A 13,813-nucleotide genomic window follows, 5' to 3' on the forward strand; every position below is an offset into this window, starting at 1 on the left:
AAAATATAAATTAAATACAATATAAGTATACATGTCCTAACAGTTATTTTGCTGTACAAAAAGAATTGGACTTTGAAATGGTGTACTATTAGCCTGTGAAGGAAATCAAAAATGCAGGCAGACAAAAACATAGGGATTGGGAATTCTATGTAATGGTTCATAGTCATCTCCCAGAGTTCTTTCCCTGGGTGTAGCTGGTTCAGTTCATTACTGCTCTATTGGAACTGATTTGGTTCATCTCATTGTTGAAGATGGTCATGTCCATCAGAATTGATCATCATATAGTATTGTTGTTGAGGTATATAATGATCTCCTGGTCCTGCTCATCTCACTCAGCATCAGTTCATGTAAATCTCTCCAGGCCTTTCCGAAATCATCCTGTCCAGTGGGTCTTGTGATAAAGAGAGCTGCACCCAGAGAGAGCACTGTGGGACCTGAATATGAATCACAACATGACATTTTCATTGTTTTTGTTATTGTTTGCTTGCATTTTGTTTTCTTTCTCATTTTTTTCCTTTTTTGATCTGATTTTTGCCTTGTGTAGCATGATAATTGAGGAAATATGTATAGAAGAATTGCATATGTTTAACATATATTGAATTACTTGCCATCTAAGGGAGGAGGTGGGGGGAAGGGAAGGGAAAATATGGAACACAAGGTTTTGCAAGGATGAGTGTTGAAAAGTATTCATACATGTGTTTTGAAAATAAGCTTTAATAAAATAAATAAGTTATATATATACATAAATAAACTATTATATATATAACATATATACATATAAAGAGTTTGGCCATCTTGGTGTCCAAAGTTTTAGTTGGAATAAAAGTTCAGGTCATGAGACATTGAGCAAGTTAATGAATCAGGAGGTCAAATTGGTTAAAGAGATGTGACCTGTACAGTGAAGTTCCACATAGGAAGTCAGAGGTTAGGGTATAGAGAAAGACTGTAATATAAGCTAGCTATGCTGAGAAAAGGGATAAATAGATTGCAAGATGGAATTAGAGAGGGTGATGCAGACATTTGGAATCAACTTCAGAGGAAAGTCTGAAGTGTCAAGGAGGAAAGGAATGTACAGACTCTTCCTTTGGCTCATTGTGCTGGGTCATGGTTAATGTTGGATAACCTTAGAGGTTATGGAGTCCCTTTCCTTCATTTGTCTTTTACAAATGAATCAGCTGAGGCTGGAGAGATTAAGTGACTTGCATTTGGTCACAAAGCAACTAAGTATCTGAGGTGGGATTTGAACCCAAATTTTCTCATTTCCAAGTCCAGCATGTTTGCCTCACTAGCACATAGAGATGAAAAAAATGTATCCAAGTACTGATGCTGTGTGTCTAGGTTAAGCCAGAGTCCTGTGAAAGCAAGGAATGATGAGGAGTGTGAGAAGAACTCTTCTATGATGAAGTAAGTTTCTTTTAGTAATAAAATGGGGGTTCCAGAGAGTCCATTCAGTGCTACTGTCTTTGCCTCCTCTTAAGATCACAGGAGAGAATACAATGAGAAGGTAGCACGCTTCTGGATTGTGTGTGGGGCTGCTGATTGGATCTGAGTTAGTATGAGGTCTTACTCCTAGAAGAGGTGCTGATGTATGAGACTGTTCCTAGGCAAGGAGAGAAGGTTAAGTGTAGCTGATTATGGTGAGTTTGGGGTTGCTTTTGGCAAAGCAGGGCAGAGATCTATCCTTCATATATACCAGTAGGTACAGATTTCAAAACCCAGTCCCTGGGACTTTGTTGGTAAGAAATCTTAGCATGATGGCCAGCATATGGTAGGCGCTTAATAAATTGTTTATTGACCGGTTAACTAAAAAAGGCATGCAATATTAGAGTGAAACCAAGGACAGGGTTCCTTCAACGTTCCCTGGTACTAGTCACTCTAGTGGAGAATTCTCCCTAGGAGAAGGGTGGGAATTGTTGCTTCACTCTCCCAGGATCAGTGATGGAGAAGGTAGGTGCTGATGTTCCTGAGACACTGAACAAAGATACCTAAAAATTTTAATAATCCCGAACTTGGTTTGATGATATATAAAAGACTGAATATATAATAGGTTTTCTCTAAATTCTTATTTTGTCCCTCCTCTTTTTGAAGTCAAATTCAGTAGTGATATAGTTCCATTGAGCATTTTATATCAACTTGACATTTTAAATAAGCCTTAGGGTCCTGGCCCACCCTTATTCTTTCCAATGTTCACTGTTCCCTTTGATTTTAAGTAGTTAGATAAATAAATGGAAGCATTGTCCTCTATTTCCCAGACAGGAGGTGAAGGAGCTATGTCTGAGGCTGAATTAAAACATGGTTTCTGTTTTGGGTTGTTGAGCAGGTGCCAACAGAAGAGTACAAGAATTTGATTGAGAATGCCATTTTAGATCCCCAAGTGAGAAGATTCATCTTCTATAACTCCAGGCCTTTTCAGTTGGCCATTGCTGTGGTAAGGATTTCTGTTTATTCCATGAATGCCTCTAGACTTACTCTTCCTGTGTGAAAAGACCATCACTGCATGCTAAAAGGAGGCATATTTATAGTAGACATCATTGAATTCGATAGGGCTTCCATAATATCTGTTGAAGTAAGTGTTGGAGGCTATGAGTGAATAAGATCCTTTGGAAGATACCCACTCTTTCCTAGTGGGGGATGCTTGCCCTCAGCTGGGGGCTTTCTAACATAGGAGAGATCCAGCCTTCAGAGCTTGAAGCAGGCAAACCTTGAGGCAAAATGGCCTTGGAGTTGGAGTGGGAAGAGTAGTTGAGAGAAGATAGGGAAGCTGCTCATGTGATCCTGACTCCAAATTCTGTTCTTTCTGTGTTTTTTTCATGTTCTTTTTATTATAGACTCTACATTTATACACTTTAAAAAAAAATCTTCAACATATATGTTTATTTTGTATAGTTTGTATATAATAATAAATTATTTTACCTTCTACACTCCATTGTTCTAAAGGTACTTTTTTATTCCATTGAACTAATCTATCCAGCCCTGCAGCTTCAAGATTTGTAGACTTGAATCATTGGTATTCCAGCCTCCAATTTAAGTTTTAGTTTTTGTGCCTTGTCACTGCAAGGAGGTGATCCTGGGTTCTAGAATGCTATGTTAATGGAGTCTAAGCTCAGGCCAATCCTATCTAGATGGAAAAGTGCAAATTTTGGGCAATTTTAGCACACAGATTTAGAGCTGAAAGTGATGTAAGAAGTCTTTGAATCTAGTCTTATCTTTTTAGTATTAGGAAAATGAGATTCAGATAATTTGGTGATTCCCCCAGAGTGTACAGAGGCATAATTTGAACCACTCGACTATTATTGATTTTAATTGTAATGCTCTCTCCACTCTGCCATACTGTCAGTTGAGGAATAGCCCAGCCAAATTTGCAGACTAATCATCAGGTTGGCCCATGAGGGATGCATTCTTGGCCAGAAAAATTCTCCAAGATTATCCATTAAGTGATAGAAGAGTTGCGGTCTACTTTATTGGAAATGGCACCAATTGTAATGAGATTTTAAGCCAATAGATTCATAAATTTAGTGGCACTGGGGACCATATCTTATCTCTTCATTTTGTATAATCTTGAGAAATTAATGATTTTACCCCAATTCACAGAGAAATGAGTGGCCAAGATAAGATGAGATTTGAACCCAGATTTGCTGTGATTCCAAATCTATCACTTTTCTTATTATATCATTCTTATGGTACCAAAGTAATCCTCTGGATGTGTCCCAGTTGACTTGCTTTTTGGTGTGTGAGACACTGAGCTGGAATCAACAGGTACTTACCCCTCTGCTTATGTGCTTGTAGGCTCCCTCCCCTCTTGTGCATCATTGGATGTAAATTTCATTTTATGATTAGTTTTTATACTTTTTATTCTTTCTTGGAGAGTAGAACAGTGCCAGTAAAAATAGTGACTGGTTTTCTTCCAAGGGTTAATTTTTTCTGGAAAAGGGACAGTGTGATATAGAGGATGAAGATGTAGCATTTTGATTGAAGGGCCCCCATCTTTGACCTTTACCTGCTTCAGTCTCCTTACTTGTGCAATGAGAATAATAATACTCAGATTACCTGTTTCTTAGGATTGTCATTAGATTATGAACATAAGATTAAATATGGAAAGCACTTTGCAAACTTTATAATCTGGTTCTCAATTTCATTTATTTCTTTGCTCACTAAATAGTATTATTTTTTGCTTTGAATCGAGATATACTCCAGGAAAGCCAGCAGGCCTGCTTAGGGAGGTATAATTGTAAATGTGAGCTCCATGCAACTCATAGCACACAAGTGCTGGGGCAAGTCCTTAGAGAACTATTGCTTTAAAGTAAAGAGGAACTGTGATGAAGAAGGTGATGATGTTTTTTCTGCTTTATTTATTTTCTGGTACTTGAGTACATGGTGTTTTGTGTTTTTCCAGGTTTTCTACATAGCAATGTGGGCTAATCTGTATTCCACCAGCCAGATGTTTTCTTTGGGAAGACACTGGGCAGCTGTGGTTCTTGTGACCCTAGGCACTGTATTAGCTACTGTCATTCTCATTCTCATCTTTGATAGGCACCAAAAGAAGGTAAGAGAAACACTGCTGTAAAATGAATATGACTTATAGCTTTTCCTCTCTGAAGAGCGTGGAAAACACAACTCTAGACATTTTTAGTTGGATCTTTATTCTCCTTTTCCATCTCCCTGTCAGAGCCCATCTAACACAGTAGGTAGTTATTTTGTAAGCATTGAATTGAATCTGTCAGGCTGAATTTGAAACTCTGTCTCTTTTAAATTTATTTATTTAGTATTTATCTCTTTAAAACCTATTCTTTAGTTTCTTTTCTTAGTTTATTATATTCCTAAAGTAAAATAAAATCCTTTTATGACTCTTCTGGGTAAAGGGAAACAGTTTATCAGTGGATAGTTATTGAACAGTCAAAAATATTAATTAAATATCCAGTTAAAAGCTGTAGAGATACCAAGTTTAGGTAAGCTCTGATTTCTGCTGTTGGGAAGTTTACGGCCTACTTGGAATTATGAAATTGTAAATTTAGACCTGGGAAGGACTTTCAGAGATCATCTAGCTTCAATTCTCTCATTTGTGTGTGAGGAAACTAAGCTTTAGGGAAGGTCAGTGGTTCAGTGGATAGACACACTGGGCCTGGAATTAGGAAGACCTGATCAAATCCAATCTCACACACTTAGCAGCTATATGATTCTGAGAAATCACTTAGCTCTTGCCTGCCAAAAAAAGAATATGGTAAATCACTCCAGTATCTTTGCCAAGAAAAGCCAATGGACAGTTGGTCCAAGGAGTCATAAAGAGTTGGAAAGTTGGACACAAGTGAACAACAACACAAGAATATGAATCAATGTTTCAAATCAAGTCCTGTGATGTTTCAGTGTCTAAGGAACTTTTTATGAGTATATATTGGAGAGTAGGTATTGACCTACATGAGTAGAAAGCTTGATCATTTGATAATTTATTTACAATCTATTTATATTTATATAAATATAATATAAATTTATATAAATTATTTTATGCTCCTGGGAGTGACTAGTGAATCTATTTATATAGGTTCAATCCCCACCTATCCTACCCCACACACAGGGTCCAGAGTACTTGGTACTGTAAGGGAATCAAGAGAATGAGGTGCAACATCTCAGAACAGAAAGGGATTTCAGAGGACAGTATTCCCTGAACTACCTAGTTTTCCATTCCCTCTTTCATGACTCTTTGCCCCAAGAAGATTTCAGATAACATTATAATAATCTTAAGGGAAGAAAAGAACATAAAAAATTTTAAATATACAGTCTGTATTAAGAATCAAAAATTTTTGATTAACAAAATCCTATTTTTCTATGATCTTATGAATCATTCCCTTCACTCCTGGAGCTAAATCACAGGACCTCTCCTCCTTCCATATATTTTAATCCTTTCTTAGTAGAAAGGGGTAGCTTCTCCTTCCTATCATTTTTAGTAGATGGGGCAGTAATGGATCAATAAGGTTAAGACTAGGCTCACCCTTTGTTAAAAAGTTTAATATCATCCTTTCTCTATTTCTCTAAGAAAAGCCTAATTTTGTTCTTGACCTATAACCTACTTTTCCTAGAGGCTTTTCCCAGAAATCTGGTAAGGGCTTTAGAGAGAAGTATTATTTCTTTCTTTCTTTCTTTCTTTCTTTCTTTTTTTTTTTTTTTTTTTGAGGCAATTGGGGTTAAGTGACTTGCCAGGGTCACACAGCTAGGAAGTGTTAAGTGTCTGAGGTCAAGTTTGAATTCAGGTCCTCCTGACTTCAAGGATGGTGCATTCACTGCATCACCTAGCTGCCCTGAGAAGTATTATTTCTTAACATTCCTAGGGAAATTTAAAAAGAAGATTTTAAATATGCTTCTGCAGGGGCAATAGGGAATCACACAAGTAGACCTATGTATAAGAATGACTATTGTGACCACAGTGTGGAGAGAATAGATTGGGGTGAGAAGGTGACAACCTGGGAATGGGCAGCATAGGACAAAAGTAAGAAAGAAAATGGTAGGGAGGCATTCTTTTTCCTGTTGATCTCTCTATGTTGTGTTAGGTTGTTATGGTTCTTTTATCTGGATGTTGCTTTTTGGTCCATGGAATCTCTCTGAATCTGCATAAAAACAGCCAGTGTTTAAATGGGGATATTTGTGTTATTTGAGAGCTGCCCTAGAACAAAAATGGCTTGCTATATCACTTGGATGTTGGATTTACAGGCAAACACGAACACAGACCTCCGTCTGGCGGCTGCAAATGAAACTTTGATGCCGTATCACATGCTCCTGGGAGTGACTAGTGAAGTGGAGGGCTGCCAGACTGTACTGCAGGTATCACTTCTCTGAATGAATCATCCCAGAAGATCAGGTCTCTGTCCAAGAAGATGAGAAAGGGCTTCTCATCCAAAGGATGAGCACCCTGGAGAATGGGGAAGGGATATGGAACTGCTTCTTTTCTCTGAAGTGCATCTAAAGATGAGGTTTGGAGATAAGAAAAGATTCCTGGATTTGTAATTATAGGGTTTGGATTTGACTGCTGGTCCTGATGTTTAATACTTTTGCTATTTGGGTGAATTGTTTATTGGCTAGAGAACTTGGTTTCTTCATCTGTAAAATGAAATGGTTCAATTTAATTCATAGGATCAAGGATCTAGAACTAGAAGGGACTTCATGGGTCATCAAATCTATCCTCATCATTTTAGAGATGAGGAGACTGAGACTAAGAGAGAGTAACTGAAATCAGGCCATGGTTACATGGTTGGTAAGTGTCAACTACAGACTCTGAATCTAGGACTTCCAGCTCCAAGTGTAGTGGTCTGTTCACTCTGCCACGATCTTTTCCCTTGTACTGCTTGATAATACATTATCTTAAAGTTAGATAAATTATCTCAAATCTTTTAACATTAGAAAAATCCAAATTTAAGACTATCTTGAGGGACCAAGTTATGCCCCATTGATGCAGTATATATTTTTTAATCCATAAGGCAAAATAGAGATAGGATGAAAATTCTTATTTAAAATTATAATTATAATAAATTTTTTTTGCATCAATTGATGTTCCTCATCCTCTTTAATTAGTAGGATACCTAGTGATTTAATGGCAGGAGATAAAAACCCTGTGCCAACAGTTTGGACATTTTTCAGTTTTATGAAAAGCAAGTTTTCTACTTGCCAGAAAAATTAGAGTTAATTATAGAGCATTGCACGGAGACAGAACAGAATGGTATGTTCCCGCCACACAGAGCAGAGTGAAACAGAAAGACTTCATGTAGAAGGTCTGCTTTCAATATTGAAGACAATGTAAGGGGAGAACAGCAGAAAAGAGAAGATGGTGAGTGGGGTGTGATGGCTGGGAGCCAAATTAATGCTTTCTTCTCTTTTCTTCTGTCTTCTCCAGCTCTGGTTTGTTTACTTCCACTTAGAGAGTTGCCTCCAATCGTTATCAGATTGTATCCGAGAACTGAAGACCAACCAAGAGGTAAATGACCTATAGAATGGTCTGAATGACTGACTGCTTTGGGACTGTGGGAGAAGAAACTACATCAAGCTGGCGTTGGAGGCCATCCCTACCTGTCAAGGCAATACCTGTATATTATGGGAAGGTTGCTAGAATTAGAGAGGGTACCTGCATTCTAATTCCAGCTTTGCCATTAAACGGTACCCAAGTGACTCTGGGTAATTTCCCTTTCCCTCTCTAGGCCTCCGTTTTTTGAGTTGTAAAATGATGACATTGGACTAGATGACATCAAAGTCCCTTCCAATTCCAAATCTTTGATCTGAAGACTTAAAATTGAGAATTGTAGATTCAGGGCTGGAAGGGACCTTGGATTTCATCAAAGCAAGTCCTTGTGCTCATTTCACATTGAAAGGCTAGGGCGTTGCCTGAGAATCTGCTCATTGAATATATAGTCCCCTTCCTTAAATATCACATCAGAGGGAGTGGTCCAGTCATATGTTTGACTCATGTACAACTAGTACCAAAAAATGGACTGGGTTTTAGTTTCAGTTCTGTCCCAACTTGATGTCTTACCTTAGGTTAAGTCCTTCAATTACTTTAGGGATCAGTTCCTTCATATTCAAAATGAAGGATTGAATTATGTGGTCTCTAAGAGCCATTCCAGATTAGGAATTCTATTATTTCTAACTTTAGATTTCCTTTGCTGATACATCTTTTCACTAATTCACTAATGTTGTTGTTTGACCCCATTTGGGGTTCTCTTCTTTGACTCTCTCTCTCTCTCTCTCTCTCTCTCTCTCTCTCTCTCTTTTTTGCTGAGGCCATTGGGGTTAAGAGACTTGCCCAGGGTCACACAGCTAAGAAATGTCTAAGTGTCTTAGGTCAGATTTGAACTCGGGTCCTTCTGACTTCAGGGCTGGTGCTCTATCCACTGTGCCACCTAACTGCCCCTCTATTTGAGGTTTTCTTGGCAAAGATATTGGAATGATTTATTATTTCCTTCTCTAACTTTTTTACTGATGACCAAGGCAAACAGAGTTAAGGGCCTTGCCCAGAGTCACACAGATAGGAAGTGTCTGAGGTCAGATTTGAACTCAGAAAGAGCAGCTTTCCTAACTGTAGGCTATTGTACCACTTAACTGGCCTGGGTGATGGAAAAGAGATTTAGTGGAAATAATGTACAGCTTCTGGAAGTGAGAATAGATAATATCAGGGGGCAGGCCCAGGCCAGCCAAATCTTAGGATTCCCAATCCCTTGTGGCCTGCCCACTGAACCATGCTGCTCCTAACTCAGGTAGCCAGTCAGTCAGTCAGTCAGTATGTGCCTAATCCTTCTACTTTCAGGTTTTCTGGAGGTAGTGTAGACAGGGACAGGCAGGGTTTAGGCCAGCCTCACTCAGATATGGGGCAAAGAAGTGATGGGGGGGTTCTTTAAAGACTCTCTAATTCAAGAATTGGCTCAGGCACACTCTGACTTTCTGTGCAGTCAGTACTAAAACACTGCCTGAACCAATACCAAGTGGTCGTGGAGATGGTGGTGAACCCAGCCCAGGAAGAAGGAGAAGAGAATGAGAGGTTGGCTGAGGAAGCTCCTCTGCTGCCCGCTGGGGGGATGGAGCCACGGAAGGCAGTGGTCACCCGCATGGAACTTCGCCACCTCATTCCAGAAGCTGCACCAGAGGTAATTATAATTTCCTAGAGCAGCCATTTGGAGTCAGACCCTCCTTGAAGGGCAGGTGGGTGTTTTATTTACCTCTGATAGTCATGACCTTGAGAACACAAGGTAACTTGAATTCTTAATGTCATAAGCAGTTTTATTTAGGCTCTTGGGAGGTGTAAAAGGTAGAATATTTATAAAAAGCACCTGGCACAATGCCTGGCACATAGTAGGCACTATATGTGTTCAACACATTCCATGTAAGTAAATTTGTAGAGCTCAAAGATGCTTAAGGATCATTAAGTCCCAACCCCTCATTTTACAGATGAGTTAACTAAGGTCCAGGTGGATTCAGTGGCTCACACAGGGCCATACTCAACCAGTAAATGAATATTGGTCTTCTTGACTCTTAAGTCCAGTGTCCTGTGCACTATACTATTCTTCTCATTTCAGTTCAAGGTAAGGAAAAATTTCCTATCAATTACAATGTCCCAAAATGAAGTAAACTGCTTCAGAAGGTAGATAGTGTGTTCCTTACTGGAGGGAGTTAAGCAAAAGCTGGTTGATTAGTTCTCAGGTATATTATACAAGGGTTTTCTGGGGTTTTTTTTTTTTTTACATCATCTTTAGTTTCAGATATATCCTCCATTCTCTCTACTACCCAGAAAGCCATCTCATTACTAAGAATTATTAAAAATAAAAAACCCAATATATCAGACAGTTTATGTAATGTTGTATACCCATGGTCACACACTCCTGCAACAAAAGAAAGGCATTATATCTTTTATTTTTTTTTTACAAAGAGGGGAATTCCTTATTGTATATGTGTCTAAAATATCTGGCCTCTGAGATTCCTTCTCACTATAAAATTCTGAAATTCTATGTGCAATTCACTAATGTCAACAATACTTGATAGCATTCTACAGTTTCCTTCATTCCACTAGGTAACATCATCGATCTACAATAGATTAGAAGTGTATTTTGGATTTTTGCAATAGTGGGAATATATCACACCCCTTATTTCCCTTACCTCCTAGATATAGATTGGATGCCACCAAAAAAATACTTTCTTGGATGTCTCACAATCAAAAATACTCTTTTCCTCTCTGTTCTCACAGCACTTGGTGCCTCTCTTGCTACATATATCCTTTTTGGTTTTATGTTTTATTTATTTAGTTTCTTACTGTTTCTTATTGGGTTGTTGCAATCTGTATATATAATTGTGTACTTCCCATTCCCCCACTCTACTAATAGGTGCTGAATCCACCAGTGCATTTTAGATGGAGAGGAATTCATTCATTTGAATTAGCGAATCATAGAATATTTGAGATTTTTGAACCTTTTTGTATTAAAACTCCAGATCCCTTGATGTCACTAATAAGAGACCCTTCTTGAAGCGATTACTTATTTTCTTCTTGAGGCTTATTAAATTTCCTAAAAATAATGTGCTCTATTAAGAAAATGGAATATTTCCCCCAAAACTCTTTCTATATTGCATATATACTTGACTCTGACAGCATATTCATGAAAAGTTGAGTGAAAATTTAATTTTTATAAATTGAATTTCATTATATGTGTCTGTGGTACCTTTTGTAAAGCAAAGAATCCTGAATTATTATGCACACACCCCCAGCTTTCCTTCTCTGCCAGCTTAGATTTTCATGTGACTGGTTTTCTTAAAATGAAGTCCAAAACTGTACTAATTTGCTTGGCATATCCTTTCTGTGTAGCCTGCTGGCACAGGCCAATCTCGCTGTTCCAAATTATCCCTGGTTTGGGGAGATGGAAAGCGTGTTTTTCAACTGCGCTTGCCTTCCCCCTCGGATGTCTGCTCCGGTGTCTGCCAAAGCAACACTTACGGTACTTTCTGATTCATTCCAGGTGATGGCCCGGCAGATGCTGGTGGTCTTTGGTGGATTATACATCAGGCTGTTGGTAACCAATCAGCTCCCTGAGACTACAGCGGCATCAGGGCATGCAGACTCACTGCAGGGCCCCTGCCCCTGCCAGTTCATTGAGACTCACATCCTAGGGGCGGGGAGCTGCTCCCTCTTGGCGAGGTGATGGCTGCAGAGGCCGGAGTGCTGGTCTGGAAGAAGGACCCGAGGTGTAGAATCTGCTGCCAAGGGAAGCCCAGATTCAAGCAGCAGCCTGGAGGGGCCCTTGACACCCGTCACCGTGTGGTACAGCACCAGTGGGAAGGAGAAGTCGGCAGCCCAGATGGCATCCTCTGCCTATCTGCAGAGTATGTTGAAATAGCTCTTCCAACTGTGAAATTGAACACTGTGGTCCAAGCTGCAAATGTTTCTGTCGCTAGTTGTGAACGGGCTCAGCTTCAAGACTCAATCTTTGCTTTGTTTATTCCCAGACACTAAATTGAAGGGTTTTCCTCTGAATTACATAGGCCTCCTATGGGTAACCTGGTGGCAGCCTGTGTCCCACTATTGCCCATCGAATAGTATCTAAGCATGGGAAAGTGGAAAGAATTCTAGATCTGAGATCAAAGGATTTGGGTTCCTGTACTTAACTTCTCGGGGGACCTTGGATATGCCATTTCATTTTCTCCCCTGTAAAATAAGAGGATTGGGTTGGATGATCTCTAAAATCCTTTCCAACTCAGATTCTTGTGATCTCCTCATCCTGGCATTCAAGCATAAAGCGTAAGAACGCTTATCTCCCACTGTTGCTCCCTTAAACACATTAGCTGACTGGTTTTTCCGCTCAGCACCTTTGTTCATGCCTTTCTCCCCATTTGGGATGCTTTTCTTTTTCTCTCCCTTTCTCTCTCTACTTTGATACCCATCCAAATTCTATCTCTCAAGGTGACGGAGAAATTTTGCTTTTGGCTTAGATGGGGTGATTTCAGCTAAGTTTGACTTGAGGGAGCTCTAGGGACTTTCTTTGGAGTGAGAAGATTGGAGGAACAGGTGTATAGGGACAGGTCTGACATAGGAAAATGAGATCTGGTCTGATACCAAGAGATCAGTTTTGCTTTAGACCCAGCTCTGTTGATTTCTCTCTTGGAAATTCAGTTTTCCCTTTAGTGCAGTAGATATAATGTCTTGCCTGCTCTTGTGGGGATTGGGGGAATGGGATATAAAAATGCTCTCAACACTGTAAAGCACCAATGGAGTCTTTATTTGTGGGATTCCTGTTGTCATTTTTTTTTTTTTTTGTCTTCCATATTTAGGACATAAAAGGAAATGTTTCCAAGGCAACAGAGGAGGGGACATATTCCCTGTCAGTCAGTCAGTAGGCTACACTGAGAACTCATTCTGCTGACATCATCTTGGGTTTTGTGTCAAAAAAGAGAGAATTATTCATAAAGGTAGAGACAGCTGCATTACTACTGATGAGTACAAGGGGCAAAAAAAACAGATCAGACCCAGGTGTCACCTACAGAGATTTATGTTTCAGGTCTATTAATGAGGACAAAATGTTAAATGGCCAAATGATCATTTTTCAAGTTGAATTTCTTTATTAAACTCTCCTGTGAAACCATGACTTTTTATTTCTTAAGTTGTTTTTTTTTTTCCACACATCTTTTGAGACACCTTTCAACAAAAAAGGTTGATGAACATTGGGAAGTTGTGAAACTTTCTACACAGTTTAAATAGATCCTGCCCCTAGTCAATTCATCATGCACTTATCAAGTACCTATATTCCAGGTGTTATCCAAGTATTACAAAGTTAGAAATAAAATCTTCCCTGATTTTAGAGAAGTTACATTCCAATGGGGACAAAAGGAATGTGCATAGATAAATAAGTACAAAGTAATTTTCTGGAAAGAGGGATGACTACTAGGAGAATCAAGAAGAAACACCTCTAAGAAAGTAGCCCATAAACTATTTTGAAGGAAGCTAAGGATTCTACAAAGCAGTAATGTGTCTAGAGAGGATTTTGGGCACGATAGACAACCTGGACTAAGACTAGTAGTGGAAGATGGAGTGTTGTATATGGGGAACAGCAAGTATGCCAGTTTAAATATTTTGAAGGAAGGGTGAACAGAATTAATGAGGGACAAGAAGTGAGATTAAATAATTTCTTAAAGTCCTTTGAGATGATATTCTAATTTTATAAGAATGTTGAATTTTCTTTCTATCTTCATTTTATATCCAACTACGCCTGGCCACATGGGTTTGGGTTGAGAAGATGTGAGTTTATCATTTAATCTTTTGGGGATTAAAAAAAAATAAAGGAGTTAAAGATAGCCAGGTGAC

At 38.9% G+C, this 13,813-nt stretch overlaps 1 protein-coding gene across 1 annotated transcript in view; it reads left to right on the forward strand.

Annotated features, from left to right (window-relative positions):
* Positions 1-13,097, forward strand: part of TMEM268 (transmembrane protein 268) — a 35,000-nt gene extending 21,903 nt beyond the window's left edge. The window contains exons 4-9 of the mRNA XM_051979498.1: positions 2,321-2,428; positions 4,394-4,543; positions 6,700-6,810; positions 7,877-7,957; positions 9,423-9,617; positions 11,475-13,097. Coding sequence (XP_051835458.1) covers positions 2,321-2,428; positions 4,394-4,543; positions 6,700-6,810; positions 7,877-7,957; positions 9,423-9,617; positions 11,475-11,657 — 828 coding nt within the window. The 3' untranslated portion in view covers positions 11,658-13,097. The remainder of the gene's footprint in view (positions 1-2,320; positions 2,429-4,393; positions 4,544-6,699; positions 6,811-7,876; positions 7,958-9,422; positions 9,618-11,474) is intronic.
* Positions 13,098-13,813: the final 716 nt, after the last annotated feature.

Source organism: Antechinus flavipes, chromosome 2 (assembly GCF_016432865.1).
Source record: "Antechinus flavipes isolate AdamAnt ecotype Samford, QLD, Australia chromosome 2, AdamAnt_v2, whole genome shotgun sequence".
In the NCBI taxonomy this organism is placed as follows: domain Eukaryota; kingdom Metazoa; phylum Chordata; class Mammalia; order Dasyuromorphia; family Dasyuridae; genus Antechinus; species Antechinus flavipes.